Source organism: Akebia trifoliata, chromosome 12, assembly GCF_017979445.1.
Source record: "Akebia trifoliata isolate Shusen 1 chromosome 12, ASM1797944v1, whole genome shotgun sequence".
NCBI lineage: Eukaryota > Viridiplantae > Streptophyta > Magnoliopsida > Ranunculales > Lardizabalaceae > Akebia > Akebia trifoliata.
In genome coordinates this window covers 36,686,834-36,712,328 of record NC_141386.1, presented here as the reverse complement: position 1 = coordinate 36,712,328, position 25,495 = coordinate 36,686,834, and the positions used below count along the sequence as shown (strand labels likewise).

The 25,495-nt window shown below is 35.8% G+C and overlaps 4 protein-coding genes across 4 annotated transcripts; all 4 read left to right on the top strand.

The window, feature by feature from the left end:
• Positions 1–5,460: 5,460 nt before the first annotated feature.
• Positions 5,461–7,783, top strand: LOC147390025 (amino acid transporter ANT1-like). Its single transcript, XM_086418726.1, has 3 exons — positions 5,461–5,797; positions 6,080–6,733; positions 6,852–7,783. Exons 1-3 carry the CDS (start codon positions 5,588–5,590, stop codon positions 7,284–7,286), a joined length of 1,299 nt encoding a protein of 432 aa, XP_086274852.1. The 5' UTR covers positions 5,461–5,587; the 3' UTR covers positions 7,287–7,783.
• A 7,907-nt stretch (positions 7,784–15,690) lies between these two features.
• Positions 15,691–17,559, top strand: LOC147390024 (uncharacterized). Its single transcript, XM_086419809.1, has 2 exons — positions 15,691–16,178; positions 17,000–17,559. The coding sequence occupies exons 1-2, from the start codon at positions 15,691–15,693 to the stop codon at positions 17,019–17,021; spliced, it is 510 nt and encodes a 169-aa protein (XP_086275935.1). The 3' UTR covers positions 17,022–17,559.
• A 3,435-nt stretch (positions 17,560–20,994) lies between these two features.
• On the top strand, positions 20,995–22,008 carry LOC147390023 (uncharacterized). Its single transcript, XM_086419575.1, has one exon. The coding sequence runs from the start codon at positions 21,140–21,142 to the stop codon at positions 21,764–21,766; it is 627 nt and encodes a 208-aa protein (XP_086275701.1). The 5' UTR covers positions 20,995–21,139; the 3' UTR covers positions 21,767–22,008.
• Positions 22,009–23,840: 1,832 nt separating this feature from the next.
• On the top strand, positions 23,841–24,704 carry LOC147390022 (putative prolyl 4-hydroxylase 10). Its single transcript, XM_086418968.1, has 3 exons — positions 23,841–24,044; positions 24,183–24,367; positions 24,490–24,704. The coding sequence occupies exons 1-3, from the start codon at positions 24,037–24,039 to the stop codon at positions 24,543–24,545; spliced, it is 249 nt and encodes an 82-aa protein (XP_086275094.1). The 5' UTR covers positions 23,841–24,036; the 3' UTR covers positions 24,546–24,704.
• Positions 24,705–25,495: the final 791 nt, after the last annotated feature.

The window sequence follows — 25,495 nt, the reverse complement described above, 5'->3', positions numbered from 1 at the left end:
CCATATCAAAAATGGCTATGTTTCCCGAGTAGAAAGATTTCTGGTTTGGACTTATCTTCTTTATCGAAAATGGAAAATAACGGGAAGCTCTACCCGAGCAACCATTCCCGTCGAAAACTCAAAATTTTTGACGTTTTGTTAAACGCCCATATCTCACTCTTCGCTCAACTGGTGGATTTGTGGCACATACCCACTCGTCCGTATGGATGTTAGCTACGTTATCATTTCTCAAATTTTTCCTCGCAGGTCGAGATACTTTCTGAAAAATGTGATTTCCGTGAGGTATACATTTTTCAAGACAGGACACATGCCCGTTCAAATGGTCGTATCTCATTGCCTGTCTTTTGGGTTTCAACATAATCTATGCCTAATTGTCTGATTTGAAAATGCTACATTTCCTGAGGAGAAAGATTTTCGATCCGGACTCGTCTTCCTTGCCAAAAATGGCAAACAACAGGAAGCTCCGCCAGAGCGATCGTTCCCGTCAAAAACTTGAAATTTCTGACATTTTTTTAAATGTCCGTATCTCACTCTTCGCTCGGATGTTAGTTACGTCACTATGTTCCCAAATTTTATCCTACAAGCCAAGATCATTTTCAAAAAATGTGATTTCGGAGAGGTATACCTTTTTGGGGCAGGACACGTGCGATTTCAAATAGTCATATTTCATCGTCCGTCTTTTAGTTTTTAATGTAATCTATGCCTAATCGGTTATATTGAAAATGCCTACGCTTCCCGAGTAGAAAGATATCTATTCTGGACTTATCATCCTTGTCGAAAATGGCAAACAATAGGAAGCTCCGCCCGAGCGACCGTTCTCGTCGAAAACTTGAAATTTTTGACATTTTTTTAAACGCTTGTATTTCACTGTCCATTCAACTGGTGGATTCGTAGCACATACCTACTCATCTGCACAGATGTTATCTACATCATAATGTACCCGGATTTTGTCCTGCAGGTTGGGATCCTTTTCAAAAAATGTGATTTCCGTAGAGGTATACCTTTTTCTGGGTAGGGCACATCCGTATTCAAATGGTTATATCTCATCACTTGTCTTTCGGTTTTTAACGTAATCTATACCCAATCGTACGTATTGAAAATGCCTATGTTTCTCGATGAGAAAGATTCTCGATCCAGACTCATCTTTCTTGTCGAAAATGACAAACAACGAGAACCTTCGCCCTAGCGACCATTCTCATCAAAAACTCAAAATTTTTTATATTTTTTTAAACGCCCGTATGTCACTATCCATTCAACTAGTAGATGCGTAGTACATACCCACTCATCCGTACGGATGTTAGCTACGTCACCATGTTCCCGGATTTCGTTCTGCAGGTCGGGATCCTTTTCAAAAAATTTGATTTCCGTGGAGGTATACCTTTTTTCGAGGTAGGACATATACGCGTTCAAATGGTTATATCTCATCACCCGTCTTTTAATTTTTAACGTAATCTATGCCCAATCGTCTGTATTGAAAATGCCCACGTTTTTTGATTGAAATATTTTCAATCTAGACTCATCTTCTTTGTCAAAAATGACAAACAACGGGAAGCTCCAACCGAGGGACCGTTCTTGTCGAAAATTCAAAATTTTTGACTTTTTTTAAACGCTCATATCTCATTGTTCGTTCAACTGGTCGAGATCCTTTTCAAAAAATATGATTTTCGTGGAGGTATACCTTTTTTGAGGCTGGACATGTGCACGTTCAAATGGTCGTAGCAAAATATTGGGCCCATTTGGTTTGATTTTGGATTTAACCCGTTTAACCTCTTTGTAACCCTAAGTATATAAAGGGTAAGAGTTGAAACCTAAGGGGTGAGAGAGATATACGAGAGATAAAGAGAAATTTTGACTTAATTCTTCTTTGGTTAATATAGTGAAATCGTTGTTTTCACCCGTGGACATAAGTCGATGTGTTGACTGAACCATGTATATCTTGTGTCGTGTGAGATTCTTGTGTTTTTGTTTGATTTATACTTTAGATCATAGGATTTTTTCTAACAATTTCAGAAGTCATGCGAACAAGATATGTGACTGTCCTGATGAGCACATTTCTGGCAGAAACAGTTACTCTCATGCTTGCAAAGAAGCAATCTTGTTTGGTAATAGTTGACAATGACACTTCCTGATAGGTTTCCTGACACTTGGAGACATTCAAGAGTTCAACAAATTAGCAAAAGATGAAGTTTGTAAACTGAGGTAAAATACCCCACATCCGATGCATCAAGACCCAAATCGACTCTGAAGTCATCTTCTGATTATGAATTTGACATAAAACAAGGAAATTACTAACATGGCAACTAAGCCTGGTTAACGAAAAATAATTTATCAAACAATGTAACAAAAAAAAAATGAATTTAGAGTGATTCTTCAAGCTTTTGCATTCAACTTGGTTGAGCCATAGAAAATTACATTGTCGTATATTAAGACTAGAGCAGTGTAAATTTAGGTACTGTGAACAAGGATGTCGCTAGACGAATTTGGAGTCTTTATGTGTCATGTATTATTTTACGAATTACATGTCAACTTCATTTTACATACCTATGTGTTCTTAACTAAATTGGCTTTACTAAGTAGAGAAGTTTCAAGTTTCTAAAATGTGCCAAGTGAGTATTGAAAATTGTCGAGTATCATGGACAGCAACACCACACATGAATCTCCTCTTTGCACAAAATATTATGAATAAACATGGTGTATCCCAACTTCCAGTTGTTTCAGAACATGTTGAAGGCCGCAGAGGGTACCCAGTTGGTCTCTTAGACAAGGAGTGTACCAGTCTCACTTGCACGTAGTTTTACTACTTTACCTATTTTCCGAAAATAGTATATATTATCATGCTCCCCTTTTTTATCACCATCTTTGCTTTTCCTCACATTTTATCCAGAGCTATAGCAACCCAACAATTCCTCAGCTTGTACTCTAAACTGAAAGGGCACGAGACATAATAGGAGAAAGAAGTACATGCAAACTATTCATGTTAATTTTTTCATAGGTAAACCAGGATAACTTGTCTACATTGAAACACTTAGGGGTGGTGTCTAAGGGATTTTCAAAAGTTGTGTGTGTTCCAAATGCTCTCAACTTGATATTGGGTCAACCAGTTTAAAGATGAGACCATCATGACCTCTTTAATGGGTGAGGAGTTATTGAAGGACACACTTCTAGGATTCTGTGCTTGATTACAAATCGATGCTATTGAAGCAGGCCTTTGTTACACTTTTCTTCTCTACTGAAATCTCAAAAGCGTATCCACCATTCTTAGCATGAACTCGTGAAACATCATTCTCAAGGAGCATTCATTTTAACTCTTGACCTTGAGATGATGCTTTATCTTGTACCACTTTGTCATTGTGAAAACATCCAACTATTTCAATTTTGTACAGTTGTTTTTCTTCTTCTTCTTTTTTCTATTATTTATGTTTTTGCTCATATTCAAAATGCTTGTCTTGGTTTGGAAATGCCTTTGCTGATATGGGTATTTTTTTATTCATTTTGCTTGCTTTTACTCTTGAACTGGATGGATTACTAGTTACAGCATAAATGAAGCTTATTATTAGACTAATGATAATTTGACGTTTTCAGATGCCCTCCATACACTCCCTGACCTGGTAGTCACAGAACCTTAAATATTTTTCTTGTGTATCCCAAAGCAAAGGATCTACAGTTCTATGATCGCGGCATTTGAAAAAAAGAGCGTCCGATTATCATGACTCTTTTATTTTATTAGTCTCTTAAATGGAAATTCAAAACATTTTTAATGCGCTATAGCTCCAAACAAGCAAATAGACTGGACGTTTCTACAAAACCCTGTTAGTGTTAGAGGGTCAAGACTGACTCAAACCTAAGGAACGTTCAAAAACCCTTTTTATATTTCTTGTGGGGTCTACGTCTACATAAAGTCTTACGTCTTCTTATAAATCTTATAGGATGAAATTGTCTTGTACAAATTTTAAACAATTTTTTTTTAAGATTACTCTGAGGTTCATTACACAGTTTTCATCAGGTCTTAAAAGATTAGATAAACAAGTATTTTAAGTTTGCTAAATGATTGGAATTGAGATTTTAAAATATTAGTGAGGTTTTTAAGTTATTCTTTTCCAATAAATATATGCAAATTTGTAGTGGGAAACCCACTGCAAAATCCTGTTTGATCCTCCAGTGACTTGAGCATAGTGTTTACAACTTAAAATTGACAATGTTTAAGAAAATAAATCTATTTTTAATTAAAATGTATGTTGAAAAAGATAAGCTTGACTATACTATGATTAATAGATTCGTTATATTTCACTTATCCCCATGCCTATAGTTTGAGGGTATTTAACTTATTATTAGTTGGTCTCTCTTAAAAGACCTATGTCAAAGAGATATAAAATGAAGTTGAAGATGAGGGTATTTGGATTTTTTTTTCAGACTATCCATATGATAAATGATAAAAAGACTTATCATACTAAGTTGGTAATCAAAGTTTGCTCATCCCATTCCCTTGTGGCATCCAAAAACATAATCCAATGGTTAGAGTTGTAGAGTATAAAATTTTAAGAATTTTAAAAGAAAAAAAATTAACTATTGAATTTTATTTTAAATTTGAGTGTTTGGTAGTTATTCATGTACAAAACCTTAGATTATTTTTTTTAATCGGAGTTGTTATTGAAATTTAGTCTGGTAGCGTTGAATTGCCATGGTTTTTAAATTCAGTAATTGGTCTCATCTTGTTCACCTTTAATATCGAGTTGACTCGGACGATACGTCTTGTCTCGTCGAGTCTCGTTCAACATTGAAATAATGGTTTTTAACCATTTAAAAATTTTGAAAAAATCTGAAAAAATCAGGAAAAATTCAGAAATGATTCCTATTAAAAAATAAACCCCTAAAAAAAATATAAAATTAAAAAAAAAAAATTCATAATATACCTATCAATCAAATTCAAGGTAATTAAATAAAACACATGTTTCCTAAAGATTAGTATAAATTTCTAATGAAAATTTTATCAAAAAGCTTCTAAAGAAAAAATAAAACAAAATATCAAAAATACATTTAAGTATTTATCACAAGAAAATAATAATATTACTCAATAGCTATTGTTTGTAAAAATAAAACAGAAATTTTCATTTGTAACTTTTTTTTCGTAAAACTCGGTCAATTCGGACGAGATTTTCAAAATCTCGTCCGATACAACTCGTTTGTCTCGCGAGTTAATGTAAAATTTGTAATGTCTCGGATATCTCGTTTATCTCAGACGAGTTTTGCGAAAATATCGTTCGATATGACTCGCATAACTCACGATACGCGGTCGTCTCATGACTCATTGTGAGTTGGTCTCGTTAGACTGCGATATCGAGTTAACTCGGGCGATACATCTCGGTCTCGGACGAGTTTAAAAACCATGTGAATTGCCTGTGGGGCTGGCACAGCGACCCTTCGATTGAAATTCTTACCTTCACTCGAATCACCATCTGAATCTATGTGTGCTCAGCTGTCATGACTCGTCTTTTTTGCTAATGAGAGGAGATCGCGAACATTCTAAAGTACAAACTACAAACAGTGGAAAAAAAGGGGAATGAAAAAGAATCTGTGGTGACTGAGTGAGATGGCGAAAGAAGCAGCGGTTCCTCTACTTGACCCCCTCTCACACTCAGGGACAGCTTCCACTGTTCAAACCCTCGGAAACATCATTGTCTCCGTTGTCGGCACGGGCGTCTTAGGCCTCCCTTTTGCTTTTAGAATTGCTGGTTGGCTCGCTGGATCCGTCGGAGTAATCGTCGCTGGTCTCTCCACTTACTACTGCATGCTCCTACTTGTACGATTACCAAACCCAAATTCTTTAATAAATAATTCTCTCCCTTTAATTTCTCTCTCTCTCTCTATTGCTAATAAAATCTGGGGATTTTTTTTTTTAATGAAATTCTTTTTCTGGGTTTCTCAATCAAAATGATAGTAAATATTTTAAATTCAATTTTTTTTTTCCCCACATGGAATTGGAATTGGAATTGATATTGTTATTGAAATTGGACTTGATATTGATATTGGAGTTGGGACTTGGAAATTGGAATCGGAATTGGTGAATGGATGTTTGTTGCAGGTTGAATGCAGAGATATATTTCAAGAAGCAGAGGAATACAGTAGTAGTAGGGGAAGGGACGAGGTAAAAACATACGGTGACTTGGGTTATAAAGCTTGGGGAAAAGCAGGTCGATATCTAACTGAGTTCCTCATTGTGATCTCTCAATGCGGAGGATCCGTGGCTTATCTTGTATTCATAGCCCAAAACCTCTCCTCCATGTTCACTTTCACTTTCTCTTTCTCTACCTTCATACTTGTCCTCATTCCCATCCAAATAACTCTCTCTTGGATTCGATCCCTCTCTTCCCTCTCTCCCTTTAGTGTGTTCGCCGATATCTGTAATGTACTGGCTATGGCTATCGTTCTAAAAGAAGACCTCAGAATGTGGGAGGATTTGTCCGAGAGGAAGGCCATAAGGAGAAGTGTGAGAGGATTGCCATTTTCTGTAGGGGTTGCGGTGTTCTGCTTTGAGGGTTTTGGGATGACATTGGCGTTGGAGTCTTCCATGAAACAGAGGAGGAGATTTCGATGGATTCTGGGCTTGGCTTTTACAGGGATAACGCTCCTGTATGCGTGCTTTGGATTCTTTGGCTACTTGGCTTATGGTGACCAAACTGCAGATATCGTTACGCTCAACCTGCCAGACAATCACTGGTCGACTACAGCAGTCAAGGTAAATAAATTCCCTTCCCTTCACCAATACTAATTAAAAAAGATAGACAGACATGAGATGAGTCGACTAACTTTTTAACTGGTTGGTTCGTGGTGGGTTATATCAATGGGCAAAACAGGTGGGGCTGTGTGTGGGCCTAACCTTCACATTCCCAATAATGATGCACCCCATTCACGAGATTGCAGAGGCCAAGTTGAGGGAGAGTGGATGGTTTCGAAAACTCTGCTATTCTTCCGGGCTGGGGGGAGGTGGTGGACAGTTGGAGTGGTACATGGTATATGTCAGCCGGGCTCTTGTGGTGGTGACATTGGCCGTGGTAGCCTTGTTCGTACCTGGCTTTGGTGTGTTTGTGTCATTGGTTGGGGGCACAGTATGTGCACTGCTCTCATTCGTCCTTCCCGTCATGTTTCACCTCATCTTCATGGGTTCTTCTCTGGGTTTCTGGAAGAGATCCTTGGATGTTGTCATCTTGATTTGTGGCCTGGCTTTGGCCGCTTACAGCATTTACAGCGTTGCTGTGGGCAGCTCCAAGAGGCAAGGGGGTTTTTCTTGATTCAACTCATAACAACAATCCATCTTGCTGTGGAGGATGAAGGGTGTTACCTGTTGTTGAGTCACAAACAGCCATGTGGGTGTCTCAGATATGTTTTGGAAATTAATGGTGATAATTTTTTAACCCAGTTAATCCTAAACCCTCTATCCACGCAATATACTTTCTAAATCTCCTCTTTCCTCCCTCTCTCATCTCTCAACGGAATGCCCCTCCCTCTCTTATCCCAATCTCCTTCCCTTTCTTATCTCAAGTTGAGGCAATGGATCTTGTAACTGTGATTGAGACTTATTAATGTATGTTTTGAGATGGTTTTATGGGATTTACTTCTCCTATTAATGTACAAGAGGGAGTTTTTGTTGATGCATTATAAATCCAATCCATGTTGTATGTAGGAACAGCTCTCACCTGGAGATTCATCTTGTGGCTTTTGAATTATTGAACTTATCCATTGCATTGCATTGCATTTGTTCCTTGGACTTTGATTCCTGAATGCATCTGCCTTTTTATTTAGTAATTTAGAATGTGAATTATTGTAGGATAAGTTTTCTAGTTTTGGATAAGTTTGAAATTCTGTACCCCGAATGGTGATGAAAAAAACATGTATTTGAAATTCAAAGTCTTGCAACCTGGAATTGGAAATACCAAAATAAGTTTAAATGCATGCAAGTGTAACTGTGCACTTCTACAATATGGATATCCCTTGTAGATGGACACTTAGCAAACTTATATCTGTTGTGTATAAGTATGTGTTCCACCTCAATACGATAACGTAAGAATGGGTACGATCGTCTAAAAGCTTATTAATAGAGGGATCACTGTGGTTCAAAGATATGAAGGTCACTAGATGGAGAGCATCTCCAGCCACGACTCAAATTTTTTACTCACATTTTAGTAAAAGTTTCATTTGATATGAAACAATTAGTGGTAAACTAAAAAATTCAGGCTAACCTTACGGACTTAGTAAGATTTCAAATCTTATTGAGGGTCTTTCAAATCTTGAAAGACATTGAAACCTTTGACAAATAGGAAGAAGAAGGAAATTAGAATATGGAAGAAAGAGGTAAAAGAATGGAGTTAAAATTGAAATTTCAAAGAATGGTGCTTAAGGAGGAAATAAGTTGAAAACAAAAAATGATGGTCAAATGGTTAAAAGAAGGGTATAATAACATCAAATTTTTTCACAAAGTTACCAACTTCCATAGAAGAAGTAATCACCTTAATAAACTTTCTATCAAGAATATCATAGTGGTAGGAGAAGAGAAAATTAGGGAAGGTGTGGTGAGCTATTACAAAAATATGTACATGGAAAAGGAGTTCATAAGACCACAGTCGGATAATTAAGTCGTTAAATCAGGAGGATAGGGTGTGATTGGAAAGATAAATCAGGGAGGAGAAGGCTAGATCAATTCTATTTTCGATGAGTGGGGATAAGACGCTAAGACTGGATGGATTTACTATGAAATTCTTTAAACATTATTGAAAAATCGTCTTGAAAGATTTCATGAAAGTCATCAAAGAGTTGCAAGAAAAGAAATGTCTATATTACAACCTTAATGGCACCTTTGTGGCTTTGATTCCCAAGAGAATCGAGGCGGATAAGTTAGGAGATTTAAGACCCATTAGCTTGGTGAGCTTAGTGTACAAAATTATATCCAAGGTTTTACCCTTGCATTTGAAAGTAGTTCTTCCTAATTTTATTGATGATAAGAAAATGGACTTTCATTAGGGGAAGACAAATTCTTGATGGAGTTTTGATGGCCAATAAATGTCTTAATTCAAGGATTAAGGACAAGAAAAAGAGGATGATCGGGAAAATAGATTTACAAAAGGCTTATGATCATGTGAATTGAGACTTCTTAGAATATATGATGAGGATGATGGATTTTGGAGTGAAGTGGATCAGTTGGATCATGCAATATTTTACAACAGTGTCTTATTCAATTCTTGTCAATGGGAGTTCAGCTGGCTTTTTTAAGGGTTCGAGATGGTTGAGGCAAGGGGACCCTTTATCTCCGTTCTTATTTCTTATAGTAACAGAGGCCCTGAGTAGATTGTTTAGAAGAACAGTTGATTTAGGAAAGCTTTCGGTGTTTAGGGTAAACGACAGATCACTTATTTCCCACTTACAATTTGCAGACAATACATTGGTGTTTTTAGATCATTCAAGGGATCAAATGAAAGTGCTACATGTTTTATTGTTTTACTTTGAGGCTATTTCAGGATTACATATTAATTTGCAAAAGAATAAGATTTTTGGGGTAGAAGATGTGAATGATATACATTTGATGGTTGCAACTTTAGGCTGTAGGCATGATATTTTACTTACGTTTTATTTGGATTTACCGTTAGGAACACCCTAAAATAGTAATAAAATTTGGGAAGGTGTAATTGAGAGATTGGAGAAAAGGTTGAGCACGTGAAAGGCCAAATATCTATCAAAATGAGAAAAAGTAACTTTAATAAAAAAACACTTTGACGAGTATCGCGGTATACTTTCTCTCCCTGTTATCACTTCCTAAAACCATTGAAATTAGATTGGTAAGGCTCATGAGAAAATTTTTGTGGAATGACAAGAATGGTAGGAGGAAGTATCACCTGGTCAGATAGAGGTGGATTTGTATGCTCAAGAAGAATGGGGGTTGGGAATTAGGGGTCTTAGATTAGTTAATAGAGTACTTTTAGGAAAATGACTTTGGAGGTTCGAAAAGGAAAATGGTAATCTGTGGAGAAAGGTCATTATGGCTAAGTACAGGTAAAAGAGGCTAGATTGGTATAGCGGCAAGGCTAAAGGCTCATATGGGTGTAGTGTGTGAAAGGGGATTCTTAAGGTGAGTAAGAATTTTGATAAAGATATTAGATTCAGAGTGAATATGAGAGACAAAATCAAATTCTAAGAAGATAGTTGGTGCAGCACATCAACTTTGACAACTCAATTTCTATCTTTATACGCTTGTTATTTGAAAAAGAATTGTTCGATCTAGTAGTGTTTGATTCACAACGATTCCAATTCAACTTGGGATTTGGGGTTTAGGAGAAACTTTAATGATTGGGAGCTAACAGAGGTAACATTTTTTCTTGATCTCCTACATTCTTTTAATCTCAACGAAAGTGAAGAAGATAGGTGGGAATGAACGAAGGCAAAGGATCTCAGATTCTCTGTCAATTCTTTCCATAAGTGGCTTATCCCTTTCGCTAAACGTTCCTTCATGGGGTCCATCATTTGGTCAAAGTTAGTTCCCTTTAAAATCTCATTTTTTGTTTGGTTGGCTTACTTAGGGAGGATTCTTACGATGGATAATTTAGTTGTTCGGGGTTGGATTACTCCCAACTGTTGTCCCATTTGTTTGATGAATGGAAAATCTGTTGACCATATTTTAATTCATTGCTCTTTTTCTCATGATATTTGGTTAACTTTCCTTAGTCTATTCCGTATTAATTGAGTTTTACCTCATTGTTAGAAGAGTGAGCTAGTAATGCTTTTTCCTTAAGAAAAAAGATACCTTTGGGATATGTTTCCCTCGACTATTGCTTGGGGGTTGTGGAACGAGATAAATAGCAGGGTGTTCAAAAGTAAGATGAGAAGCTCTTATGGCGTTTTCTTGGAGAACTTGGGTTTTTTGTTCCTTTGGTTAAAACAGAACATAGAGTTTGCAAGGACTACTTTTGATGACTTTGTTTTTAGATGAAATTATTTTTGTAATCATTAATGTTTTAGATTTTTTTTTGTTTTGCTTTTCTTTAAGAGGCTTCGTCGACCTCCTCTTCTTGTATTTTGTTCCTCCTCCTTTCTTCAATATATTATACTTATAAAAAAATGGTAGCATCCTTAAACATGATCCAATGCCATAGTGTTGTAAAGGACAAAATTTTAGAAACTTTGGAAAAAATAGTTAATTTTCACCGTTGAATTTTAATTTTAAACGTGAGGATTCAGTAACCATCCATTTTCAACATTTTGGATGAAGTCCAAAATAGTTTATTATTATTATTTTTTTCTTTTGAATGTGAATGTTCAAGGAAATCTAGAAGGCTCTAATGTTGGATTGTCAATGTGGTAATCAGTATGGGCCCAACAACCTTTAATAAAATTTGGAAATTACTAAATTAGTATGAAAAGTAATTTTCTTATGTAAAAAATGACCGTTGGGATTTGAGTTTTACTCAAACTTTACCTTGATTTGAGTTGGGGTAAAAACCAGTTTAGTATAAGTTTGGTTCAAGGATTGGAGCTTCAAAGGTGACATTTTTATTCAAATTTGAAATTTGAGTCTGACTTTGGGTAAGGGCTGGAGATGGTTTCTCGCCCTATGAAGATATTTGCCTATACTGAGGAAAATTGAGTAGGAATTATAACATTGTATATCATGCTAGAATCCATAATTAGATTGGTACTTGGTAGGTTTTGGGCAATGTTCAAATTGCAGTTATGAATCAATAAGAATAATGGTAGAATAAAAATTAAATAGCCTTGGCAACCAATGGTTGATCCATAGAGACAACGTTATCCAATTATCTTTCTAACTCAAGTCAAATAAAGATTTTGGGTAACCAATTGAAAATTAATTTGGAAATATTTATCAATTAAACTAATAGAAAGTAATTATTAAAACTATAAGAGAAAATTTTAGATCAGTCAAATACACCCTACCAAATATAATAAATAAATAAGTTCGAATCTTTTTATCTCAATCTACTCAAACAAAGCTAATGCCTGTAGATCAGAAAGTAAATCTTGTTTAGCACATATAATAATTAAAAAATATGATTTCCTCTTTAAATAAACAAATATCAAAATCAAACTACCGGAACTAAGCATGCTTTAATTTGACCTTATCTAAGATTAAACCATCAGAACTTTCGAAAATTTAAAATGGATTTTCAATACTTATAAACAAAAAGTAAATCACTAAAAACATTAAACAAGATAGATTCAGAACAAGTTCATTCATTATATGTTACTTTGACTTCATTGATCTCTCTAACGGAGATTTAGCCCAGAAATATTGCAAAAACAATAATAGCAAAATAAAATAAAAAGAAAATAGATGAGAAAATAAAAGTTGTCTTTTATTGATCTTGGAACTGAATCTGACAGCGTCTCCTTATAAAAATCGAAACTAATAAAGAACAAAAATAAAAAATTCATAATTCTCTAAACTTAATTCTGATGATATATATAGGGTCCCATTCAATGGCTAACTTTTTAGCAAAATATTTTTCAAAACATGAGTTAGAAGTTTTGGAATGGGCTGATTTTTGGTGAGGATGATCTCTACGGTGAGGAGATCATCATCACCAAAAATCAGCCCATTCCAAAACTTCTAACCCCATCAAAAATAGTTTACAAAAAATGGATGGTCTACGATTTTTCAACTTGTAAACATGGGTTAGAAGTTTTGGAATGGGCTGATTTTTGGTCAGGATGATCTCCTCACCGTAGAGATCATCCTCACAAAAAATCAGCTCATTCCAAAACTTCAAACTCATGTTTTGAAAAATGTTTTGCCAAAAAGTTAGCCATTGAACGCTACCCGTATGTATATGGGGTCCCGTTCAGCAACAAACATTTTGGCAAACATTTTTCAAAACATGAGTTAGAGGTTTTGGAATGAGCTGATTTTTGGTGGGGATGATCTCTACGGTGAGTAGATCATCCTCACCAAAAATCAGTCCATTCCAAAACTTCTAGCCCTAGTTTACAAATTGAAAAATCGTGGACCGTCCATTTTTTGTAAACCATTTTTTATGGGGTTAGAAGTTTTGGAATGGGCTGATTTTTGGTGATGATGATCTCCTCACCGTAGAGATCATCCTCACAAAAAATCAGCCCATTCCAAAACCTCTAACCATGTTTTGAAAAATGTTTTGCCAAAATGTCTGTTGCTGAACATTTCTCATATATATATATATATATATATATATATACAGATTTACTTTAAATTCTAGTCTAGTATCTTATTTATAGAGATCAAATTAAGGTTTCTAGGATACGAAAATCTTCCGTAAACAAAATAACTTCAAAACTTCAATACAAAGTATCTATAGCCGCCAATCTTCTATGAAAATCTCGAGGCATTCTCCATTGACACCACCACACCGCCCAAGTTGACCAAGGCACCGCGGTTTATTTGGGCCCAATGGATTTGGATTTTGACTTGTGACTTTGATTCGGATCCTAAATAGTAGTGGATGCTTCGGATTTTGCTTATTCTTTTTTGAAACTTTGCGACTTTTTCTGTTACACGAAAATAACTATGATTAGGTCTAAAATATACCATTTATTTGAAATCAATAATAATTATAGGCTAACAATGAATTATATCTAATTGAGGGATTTAGTGTATAATTTACTCATAAAATCTATGTAATTAGAACTTTAAAAATCACTTTCTAAACCTTGATCATGCAATTATACAACCCAAAAGTGACAAATTGAAAATTGTGTGTAGGGCCTATTGCTCCATATAGCACTTTTTCCACAAATGAGAGAGAGTCATGATGAAAATAAAATATCATCTCAGCCTTCTGGTGATCTCTTGTTGATGTTACACTTTGCCAACCATTACAGGGAGCTACAAGAGGATCTGCTCCTCACAAGAGGGGTTTTCAAGAAAACTACCTAAAAGGAAAAAAACTTTCCAACAACATGAGCATTAACGTAGTGATTTTACTTCCAGATGTGTGTGGAGTGTGGACCCTGTAGTACTGCACATGGTGGCTCATTTTGCACCACTTACATCTTAATATTATATTGCAAAGCAATAATAATAAGATTGGCTTTATTGTCCAGTACAAAAACTTTACCGACTGTTCAACCTAAGGCAAATGAAGGTGTTAATTCTCTAGTATAATCTATCAGTGCTAAAAAAAAAAAAATCTTCATTTTGGAAAGTTAAACTGCAGATATAAAATTGAGATTGTTTGGAATGCAATTTGAGAGGTTTTCTTCTAAATGGATGTTTAGTCAATTCAAAGACATGCATGATCAAGATTGATCATAAAGTAAATTGGGTAATTTAGACTTTAGAAAATGACTTTTCATATTGATAATCTCAAGAAAAGAGTTGAGTTGGTTCTGTTATGAAGTATTGAGTTGAAGCTTGCTCACCATCCCATCTTTTCCTTTTAACAGCGCCATGTCAATGTTCCATTGGTTCGTAGATGGAGAATTCCCTGATATCAGAGTTTAGTCCTTTGCATGATGACCACTCTGTCTCCTTATTCTTAAGAGATGTGCATATGAATGGAATCTCTCCACTGTTGTTCATCATCTTAAGATATTTAAGGCAACGGGGTGGCTTTGATTTGTTCCATCTATTCGTAATTGATCTCAATTCCCTCATGGCATAGGTGTTAGGTGCTTGGGTGTGAGTGATCATGCTTGTTTTGAAAACAAGAAAACAAAATCCTTAACGAGCAGTTTCTCCTTAAAAATATCAAGCTTTACATCCAATTAAAGTGCCGTCCCCCCAGGATTTGGAAACTCCAATTCTACCAAGAATACCAAACAAAATATGGGGAAAAAACTATTTGATTTAAAGTGTGATTATTTTAACATGTGCTTGTTAAATTCTTCAATAAGAATGCATGTATCTATATTGACTCCTTGTCCATGTATCACCCAAAAATACACTGATGAGTGCCACTTAGATGTAGAGCATATTTTATTTTAAAGGAAGAAAATAAAAAGACAAATCAATTTTTATCATTAGATTTAAATTTAAATTTAGGAGTTGAGTGACCATCCAAAAAGTTATTTGATGAGAATTTTTTTCCATACCTATTTTAAAGTCTAAACCATAATTTTAAATTTGACTCGAATGTCCATCGAGTCGAGTCAAATAAAAAATTTAGGAGTCCATCAAGTTAAATAAAATATTTAAATACTTTTAAGAAGCATTATTTATTTTTTCTCCCAAAATCAATCATTGTAAGATTTATTGTTCTTCTTCAATCTTAAGATCTATATGATGATAATTTTTATATAGAAAAAGAATCTTATGAGAGGTTGAAGTGAATTTATTATAACAATTAGGAAATATAATCCCTGTTAAGAAATATAGGGTTATTTTTTATTTATTGTTTATTAAGGGTAGAATAGTCTTTTCAATTTTCTTTGACTTAACCTATATATAGTCTCTTTGTATTTAGGTTAAATCATTCTTTTGTATTCAATTGCTTTTACGTAGAATCAATAAAACAATAGCCTTTTTCTTTTTCTGTGTGTGTTTTTGGATTGTTTAACATGGTATCAGAGCGTTCATGGAACGAGGTTTGAGAGGGATTTCGTTTAGTTTCTGCAATCTGAAAAGAGACGATTTCGATAGGATTTTCATTCAATTTCTGCAATCTGGTATTTGGTTTTCCTTTCTTTTACGATCTGGTTATCTTTGTTTTTTTAATTATGACTACTGAAAGAGACGATTCGCTTCAATCTGTGAGTGTGAGGTTGGATGGAAAGAATTATTCGTATTGGAGTTACGTGATGATAAATTTTCTTAAAGGTAAAAAGATGTGGGGATATGTTAGTGGAACTTTTGTGAAACCTAGGGATACCGATGAGGGTTACGCTGCTTTGATAGATACCTGGGAAGCAAACAATGCAAAAATTATTACTTGGATTAACAATTCTGTTGAGCATTCCATAGGTACACAGTTGGCGAAGTATAAGACAGCAAAGGAGGTTTGGGATCATCTGCAAAGGTTATTCACTCAGTCCAATTTTGCAAAGCAGTATCAATTGGAGAATGACATACGAGCTCTTCAGCAGAAGAACATGAGTATTCAGGAGTTTTATTCTGCTATGACAGATCTTTGGGATCAATTGGCTCTTACAGAATCGGCAGAATTAAAGGCATGTGGTGCCTATATTGCTCGTAGAGAGCAGCAACGGTTGGTACAGTTTTTAACGGCTCTTCGCAGTGATTTTGAAGGACATAGAGGTTCAATTTTGCATCGTTCTCCACTTCCTTCTGTTGACTCAGTTGTTAGTGAGTTATTGGCTGAAGAAATACGTCTTAAGTCTTATTCTGAAAAGGGAATTCTTTCTACTTCTAGTCCTTCTGTGTTAGCAGTACCTTCTAAGTCCGTCTCTAATAATCAGATAAGCCTTACACACAAGTTGCCTTCGATGAGTGTAGTTTCTGTAAGCAGAAAGGACATTGGAAGGCTCAGTGTCCTAAGTTGAGACAGCAGAATCAATCGCAGCAGCAATTTCAAGCTTGGAAACCTGGCAACCAGTCACAATCTAATGCTTATAGACAATCTCAGGGTTATAAACCACCATAGTCTAATACTGCAGCAGTAGTTTCATCAGATCCCTTCACTGATCCTAGTACTCTGGCTGAGCAATTTCAGAAGTTTCTCCCCTTACAACCACAAGCTATGTCTACTTCTTCTTCAGTAGGTCAGTTGCCTCATAGTTCTTCAGGTATGTCACATTCTGTATGGGTCTTGGATTCTGGTGCTTCACATCATATGTTTTCAGATTTTTCATCTTTTACTTCTGTGTCTCCTTCGAATTCTATTCCTGTCATGACTGCTGATGGCACTCCTATGCCTTTAGCAGGGGTGTTGGTTATGTTGTCACACCGCACTTGTCTCTCCCTAATGTTTATCATATTCCTAAACCTACATTAAATCTTGCATCTGTTGGTCAGTTATGTGATTCTGGTAATTTAGTCACGTTTTCCTCTTCTTCTTGTTATGTGCAGGATCTGCAGTGTCAGAAGCTGATTGGGACAGGCCGTAGGAAGGGAGGATTATATATTTTGGATGAGTTAAAAGTGTTAGTTGCTGCTGCTACTAGTGTTGATTTGTCTTCTTTTCGTTTGAGTCCTTCTTCTTCTAGTTTTTATTTATGGCATTCTCGCCTAGGTCATGTTTCGTCTTTTCGTTTGAGATTTTTGATTTCTACAGGGGCTTTAAGAAATTTGCAAACTTCTGATATTTCTGATTGTAGTGGATGTAAACTGGTAAAATTTTCAGCTTTACCTTTTAATCGAAGTATTTCTATTTCTTCTTATCCATTTGACTTGATTTATTCTGATGTATGGGGACCTTCTCCTGTTGTCACAAAAGGAGGGTCTCGATATTATATTTCTTTTATTGATGATCATACTCGTTATTGTTGGGTTTATTTAATGAAACATCGTTCTGAATTCTTTGAGATATACACAGCCTTCCGTGCTCTTGTCAAAACTCAACATTCTGCTATTATCAAATGTTTTAGGTGTGATTTGGGTGGGGAATATACTTCTGATAAATTTTGTGAGTTGCTTGCCTTAGATGGAACTATTCATCAAACTTCATGTATAGATACTCCTGAGCAAAATAGTGTTGCTGAAAGAAAACATAGGCACATTGTTGAAACTACTCGTTCTCTCTTGTTGTCTACTTATGTTCCTAGTGTGTTTTGGGGTGAAGCTGTTCTTACTGCTGTAAGTTTGATTAATACAATTCCATCTTCTCATACTTCAGGTTTTTCTCCTTTCGAAAAGTTGTATGGGTATGCTCCTGATTATTCTTTCTTTAGAGTTTTTGGTTGTACTTGTTTCGTTCTTCGTCCTCATGTAGAACACAACAAGTTGTCCTCTCGATCTGTTATTTGTGTTTTTCTTGGTTATGGTGAAGGTAAAAAGGGGTATCGTTGTTTTGATCCAATAACTCAGAAACTTTATGTATCTCGTCATGTTGTTTTTCTCGAGCATATACCTTACTTTTCTATTCCATCCACTACTCATAACTTGACTAGATCTGATCTTATTCGTATAGATCCTATTTCTAAAGATTCTGATAGTTTGTCATCTCAGGTTCCTAGTACTTCAAATCCCCTTCTCATGTTCTTACACCGTTATCTTTACAACCAATTTGTATTGATCATTCTGCTGGTACTAACACTTTGCTCTCCGGTACACCTGAAGCTTCCTCTTCTCTTATGATCTCTCAAGCTCCGTCTGAGATTGTGGATCCACCTCTACGTCAATCCATACGCACTCGTAAGTCTACAAAGTTACCAGATTTTTCTTTTTTCTTGTTATTCTTCATTTTTTACTTTCCTTTTTAGCTTATATTCATTGTCTCTCTGAGCCCTCTTCCTATAAAGAGGCAATTATTGATCCTCTTTGGCAACAAGCTATGGATGAAGAACTTTCTGCTTTGCATAAGACAGGTACTTGGGATTTGGTTCCTCTACCTCTTGTAAGAGTGTTATTGGTTGTCGTTGGGTATATAAGATCAAGACTAATTGTGATGGATCTATTGCGCGATACAAAGCTAGGTTGGTTGCAAAAGGGTACTCTCAACAGTATGGTATGGATTATGAGGAGACATTTGCTCCTGTTGCAAAAATGACTACTATTCGTACTCTTATTGCAGTAGCTTCAGTTCGTCAGTGGCATATCTCTCAACTTGATGTTAAAAATGTCTTCTTGAATAGAGATCTTCAAGAAGAAGTTTATATGGCGCCCCCTCCTGGTGTTCCACATGATTCTGGGTTTGTTTGCAAGCTCAAGAAAGCATTATATGGTCTCAAACAAACACCTCGTGCTTGGTTTGAGAAATTTTCTGTTGTGATCTCTTCCCTTGGATTTACTTCTAGTAGTCATGATTCTGCTCTTTTTGTTAAGTGCACTGATGCAGGTCGTATCATTCTGTCTTTATATGTTGATGACATGATATTACTGGTGATGATATTGATGGTATTTCAGTTTTGAAGACAGAGTTAGCTAGACAGTTTGAAATGAAAGATTTGGGTTCTCTACGATATTTCTTGGGTATTGAGGTAGCTTGCTCACCCAGAGGTTATCTTCTTTCTCAGTTGAAATATGTTGCAGATATTCTTGAGCGGGCTAGACTTACGGATAATAAGACTGTTGATACTCCCATTGAGGTTAACGCAAAGTATTCTTTTTCTGATGGTTTACCTTTGTCAGATCCTACTTTATACCGTACTATTGTTGGGAGCTTGGTATATCTCACTATTACTCGTCCAGATATTGCATATGTTGTTCATGTTGTTATTCAGTTTGTTGCTTCTCCTACTACAGTTCATTGGGCAGCTGTTCTTCGTATTTTGCGATATCTTCGGGGTACAATCTTTCAGAGTCTTTTACTTTCATCCACCTCTTCCCTTGAATTGCGTGCATACTCTGATGCTGATCATGGCAGCGATCCCACAGATCGCAAGTCTGTTACTGGTTTATGTATCTTTTTGGATGATTCTCTTATTTCGTGAAAAAATAAGAAATAATCTATTGTTTCTCAATCTTCAACCAAAGTAGAATACCGTGCTATGGCATCTACTACCAAAGAGATTGTTTGGTTACGTTGGTTACTTGCAGATATGGGAGTTTCTCTTTCCCATCCCACTCCTATGTATTGTGACAACCAGAGTTCTATTCAGATTGCTCACAACTCGATTTTTCATGAACGAACTAAACACATTGAGATCGATTGTCGCCTCACTCGTCATCATCTCAAGCATGGCACCATTACTTTGCCATTTGTTTCTTCTTCTTTGCAGCTTGCAGATTTCTTTACCAAGTCGCATTCTATTTCTCGTTTTCGTTTTCTAGTTGGCAAACTCTCGATGCTTGTAGTTGCCGCATCGTGAGTTTGAGGGGAGATGTAAAGAAATATAGGGTTATTTTTTATTTATTGTTTATTAAGGGTAGAATAGTCTTTTCAATTTTCTTTGACTTAACATATATATAGTCTCTTTGTATTTAGGTTAAATCATTCTTTTGTATTCAATTGCTTTTACGTAGAATCAATAAAACAGTAGTCTTTTTCTTTTTCTGTGTGTGTTTTTATATAGTCTCTTTGTATTTAGGTTAAATCATTCTTTTGTATTCAATTGCTTTTACGTAGAATCAATAAAACAGTAGTTTTTCTTTTTCTGTGTGTGTTTTTGGATTGTTTAACAATCCCTTCTTGCATGATTTTGGTGGAACCTTCAAAGCTATCTTATTATTATTTTTGGATAAGTAAACTTGTAGATAGAAGCGAGGGACGAAAATACGACGTAGGAGATCAAAATCATATAATAGAGAAGAGGAGAAACGTAGATAATAACCGCATATGTTCAACGTTCATCCATTGTTCTTTTGACTTCATTCCGTGTGTCCTATCATCGACATTAACATCCATCCCTAAATATCGGTTGACGTCACGTCACGTCACAATGGTGAGACTGAGATGCACGCAGTTAGAGATGATTCCTTATCTCACACTACATGCTACGTGGAGTAGTCAAGATCCTTCCATGTAATGGCAGCTGCACGCGTTTTCTTTAGTTTTGACTTTTGACCTTTAATCCCCATCCAGAGCCAACACAAGTACAGGACATTCCGAAAATTTCATTTAAATTATAATATAAATATTTATTATTATTAATCTATTACGATGATCTAGATGATGGTTAAAAAAAGAAAGAGTTAACGAAAACACGGAGTTTGAAGATTAATTGAAGACCCATTCGCACTTGCTAGCTTAGCTTAACTATGACTGTGACCGGCACAACCAACATAGTTAGGTCCCAGCGGCCCCACACATCATCGCATCGATTACCACACGAACGTCACCCTATTTGTGAAGCTTCTAGGACGCGCAAAACCTTGAGAGCTGCAAACCAACTAGCAATATAAACCGCCCACCGAATATATGTATATAAATACAATGTTCTCTCTTTAATTGATAATTTGTTCTACTTTCAAAAGCTTATTACAAAGAACGAACAAACCACCCCAACATTATTTTTGTCTACCCTACCTTCTTTTTATTCTTATACAAACAACTACTAGCTACTAATTATACCAAGTTCAATCTTGTTTAATTTATTCTTCCCAACAGAAATGAAAAGTGAAGTTAGTTCTACTTCTGCTTCCTTGGAGAATATTGATTCTGATGATAGTAATGATAATAGCAGACGACCTACAGCAGGTTCAGGTTGGTCTCCAAAGTCTACCTTTCTGAGATTAAGCAGGAAATTATCTTCCCCAAGCCCCAAGAAGACAGACAAGCAGCAGCAGCAGCAGCAGCGTAGTCTTTCCATCGTCCCCCAAATCAGTGAACTGGAACGTGTATTCAACTACTTCGATGAGGATGGAGATGGAAAAATCTCAGCTGCGGAGTTACAGAGTTGCGTGAGAGGCATTGGAGGCGAGTTGTCGTTAGCGGAGGCAGAAGATGCGGTGGCATTGATAGACTCGGATGGAGACGGATTGTTGGGTTTGGATGATTTCCGAAAATTGATGGAAGCAAATGGCGAGGAGGAGAAGAAGAGGGATCTAAGAGAGGCATTTGGGATGTATGAGATGGGGGGATCAGGGTACATAACCCCAAAGAGTTTGAAGATGATGTTGAGTCGACTGGGTGAGTCCAAGACGATTCAAGATTGTAAGGCCATTATTCGTCTCTTCGACCTCAACAGTGATGGTGTCCTCAGCTTCGAGGAATTCAGAGTTATGATGATGACTTGATTCATTTCATTTCTCTTCTCCCCTCCCCTCCCCTCCCCTCCACATATACATATTACATACGATACAGACATACATATATATTTCGAATAAATTCTCCCTTAATGTGTTGGTTAATTATTATTTCATAGGATTTAATTAATTTCTATTTACAGTTACAGATTAGGTAGATTTGTATTTGTACAATTTTTTTTTTTTTTTTTTTTTTTGTTTTGTGATGAAGAAGATTTTCCTCATTTCTCCTATTCCTCCTCTTCTCTAAACATTTGAGCATCTGTGCTTAATTAAACTCCTAATATTTAAGCATTGTCTGTGGCTAAGAAACCGATTTAACTGGGTTTAATTAACATGGGATCAATAATGACTTAGCAATTCAGGTTGAATATTATTGACATTTAACCGTGTCTGTAAGTGGTAATATCACGATCTGGGTTCAAAACATGGTTTCAAAACACAGTTTGACATCTCGTTCGTGGACGAGTTGTCTCAGATGAGACAACTCATCAACTTTATATGATGAGATAAACCATTTAACTTGGTTTAGAATTATTTATTTATATAAAAATAAAAATAATTTTATTATTATAAAATAAGTTAGATTATTATTTTTATTTATATAATAAATCTTTAAATCTTTAAAAATTAACTCTTTTTAATTAAAACATACAAAATCCCAATTGACTAGGACGAATTTTCCTGACTCGGCTGAGATAAACTCGGTCCAAGATTTTCAAAATATCACTCGAGTCATGTCGTTTGTCATGGAGAGTGACATGCCTTGTCCATTTGTCTCTTTCATTGACAATACTGAGATGAATTGGATGAGTCTTGGGCGAGATTTAAAACCATGATTCAAAGCAACGGATGGAAATATGGATGGGCATGCATCCCTCCACATAGAGGTGTCAAACCAAGAAGAGAGGAGATTGGATAAAAAGCATGTTATAGCATTCCTCACAAACACGAGTTCAGGAATTGCAAATTGTTATTCTCTCTCCTACGTAATTAGATGATAAATCAGCAATCAATCAATAGCACATTCATCTTTCCACAAGGAGATTTAGTATGGTAATTGAAATATTTTACATCTCACAATATTTTTTCTGGATGGGTAAAAGCCTTTTTAATAACCTCAAATTCAATTTCAAAATTCAATGAACACAGGTAAAGAAAATTCGCATTTTTTCTTGACAAATGCCTATGAATTATGGTGGCTAGTACAAACCACATACACGCAATAAAAAAAGGAAGATTAACTTATCACTTAGCAGCTCCACAGGCACATCTTTATAAATGCATTACAACCAGTATGTAAAGTATATTCTCACATATGAACATATTAAAAATAAACCAAATAGGCTATATTCTTCACACTCCATTAAGAGTGACCACCATCTTGCGAGGGGAGACAGCAATGCTAAATGTCATCCAAGAAGAAATAAGCTCAAAAATCATATACTGTCCACAGAATGACCTAGAAACTCTCTTATTAACTCGAATTCTCAAACAGTCCTATTTATTACCTTGTCGATGTCCTTACTTAAGCATTTAAGAAAATGTTCTGGTATTATCCTATTTCTAGTTAAAATTAAACATTTTCTAAGTCGGCTGTCACAGAACTTTAGAACTAACTAATCAGCAGCTGATGTCCTATTATAAACTAATGATGGACCACACATGGTTCCTTTTATGAGGGTGGCTAATACAGTGCAACTTTCTACCATGACTTTATAACACCTGATGACAATACTCATTTGCTGAAGTTGGTTGGTTATGCTTCGACATATTTATGTTTTAATTTCAGAACCACAACCTTCGTTGCATTCAATGGTATTCCTATTCTACCGGTTCCTCAGAATTTTTTTTTCTTATCACGATCAAATGGAAGAAGTAACATAAAAATGGCCAGATATATTTTCCTGTAAGGCCTGAAATTGATATTTTCAGGTAGAAAAACTTTATTCTTGAACTGATTTATGTTCGTTTAGATGTTGTATTGGTGGGTTATACACTTAAACTAGTTGTTTTTTTTTTTTTTTTTGGATACCTAGACTTTTTCTAATGGTACTTCTCCCATGCATACTTCTTATTATGAGTTTGTTTTATAGATCTCATTTATTCCTTGATCAACAATACTGATCTGATTCACAGAGCATGGGGATGGACTTCAAATTCTTCACTATGAAGATGGACAGAAATACGAACCTCACTATGATTACTTCCTTGACGAATTTAACACTAAGATCGGAGGTCAGCGGATAGCTACCCTTCTGATGTATCTGTAAGAGTTGCACTCTCTTGGAGTGCAGTGCTATTATGCCTGCAATCCAGTGTTTCTTTTAGGCTGCATGTAATATAGGCCAACTTTGATCCTCCCCCCTCATTTTTTTCCCTTTTTCCCTTTCTGCTATTGTTACAGCTCAGACGTTGAAGGAGGAGAGACAGTCTTTCCCATTGCTAAAGGAAATATCAGTTCTGTACCGTTGTGGAATGAGTTATCTGAATGTGGTAAAGAGGGCCTCTCTGTTAAGCCGAAGATGGACAATGCATTGCTGTTCTGGAGCATGACGCCTGACGCTATTGTCGATCCATCAAGTTTGCATGGTAAGTGTAGTTCCATATCAATTAAAAGCTTACTTTTCACGTTGTAATTCTGCAGACGCATGTGCCTTAGTTTTGAGATAGAAACCGAGTGTGTTTCATAATTTATACTTTTCAATTGACAGTTAAGAGATGCATTGCACTCTGGCACAGGGGATGTCCTCCATGGTTCTGGGACTGAATTATTCAGGATTCACATTCACACTGCACTAGTCCTCAGGACCATCTAACAGTTTGGACCTAGGGAGGGTATCCTTCTGAAGCAGATGCCAACCTCTTTCTTCAAATAATTTGTTCATATTGAACAAAAGCAGGATTCTGTGTCTCCAAATATCATTTAAGTTTATGAGTTCAATTCTTATTCTTGTCTTTATTCCATGTGGTTGCCCTGTGATCAAGGGTAATAAGTGGTCAGCTACGAAATGGATGCACGTCAACAACGAGTATAAGTTTTAATCTACCACACTAGAAGGTACTTCTCTTGAGAAAATTTGAAGTAGTCATTGGTGGGTTATTTGTATTCTTTAACTATTATTGAAGCTATTCCACCTCTCATTTATTTGCCATCTAAGGCTCCAATTTTGTGAATGTCTTTGAGTGGAGAGAGTGAAGTTATCTTATGGATTTAGCATTTGGAAAGTCATTGTAAAAGTATTACCAGAATTCATTGCATTTTGAGAGTGCTTGTTGAAACTTTATCTACTGGAACTTGTAGAGATCAGGGCCACAAGACAATGTGATAGTTAAGGGCCTTCCTGTTAATTAAATGTTATAAGATGGATAACTATATAATTGTAAGGAATTTGGTAGTGATTCAATAAAAACAGAGTAGAAGAGTAATACGACCCATCCCCTCAAGGCACCAAAATAGTGTGCATGTCCCCTAAGGTGTAAGCTTTTTGAATAAGGCGTGAAAGATGACAAAAAAGGACATTCCTTGAAAGCCTCAAGCCCTTTCTTTCAAAATCTCCCTAAGACGAGCATCAAAGCATAAGCCCCCCCAATATGCTTGTGATAAGTAGCCCAAAGTGGATTTTTGACTCATTCCATAACAAGACGATAGCTGGAAGTTTTTTTTTTTTTTACCCTTGTTTGATGCAACTTTTCTTGTAGCTACTGGAGTCGTGGAAT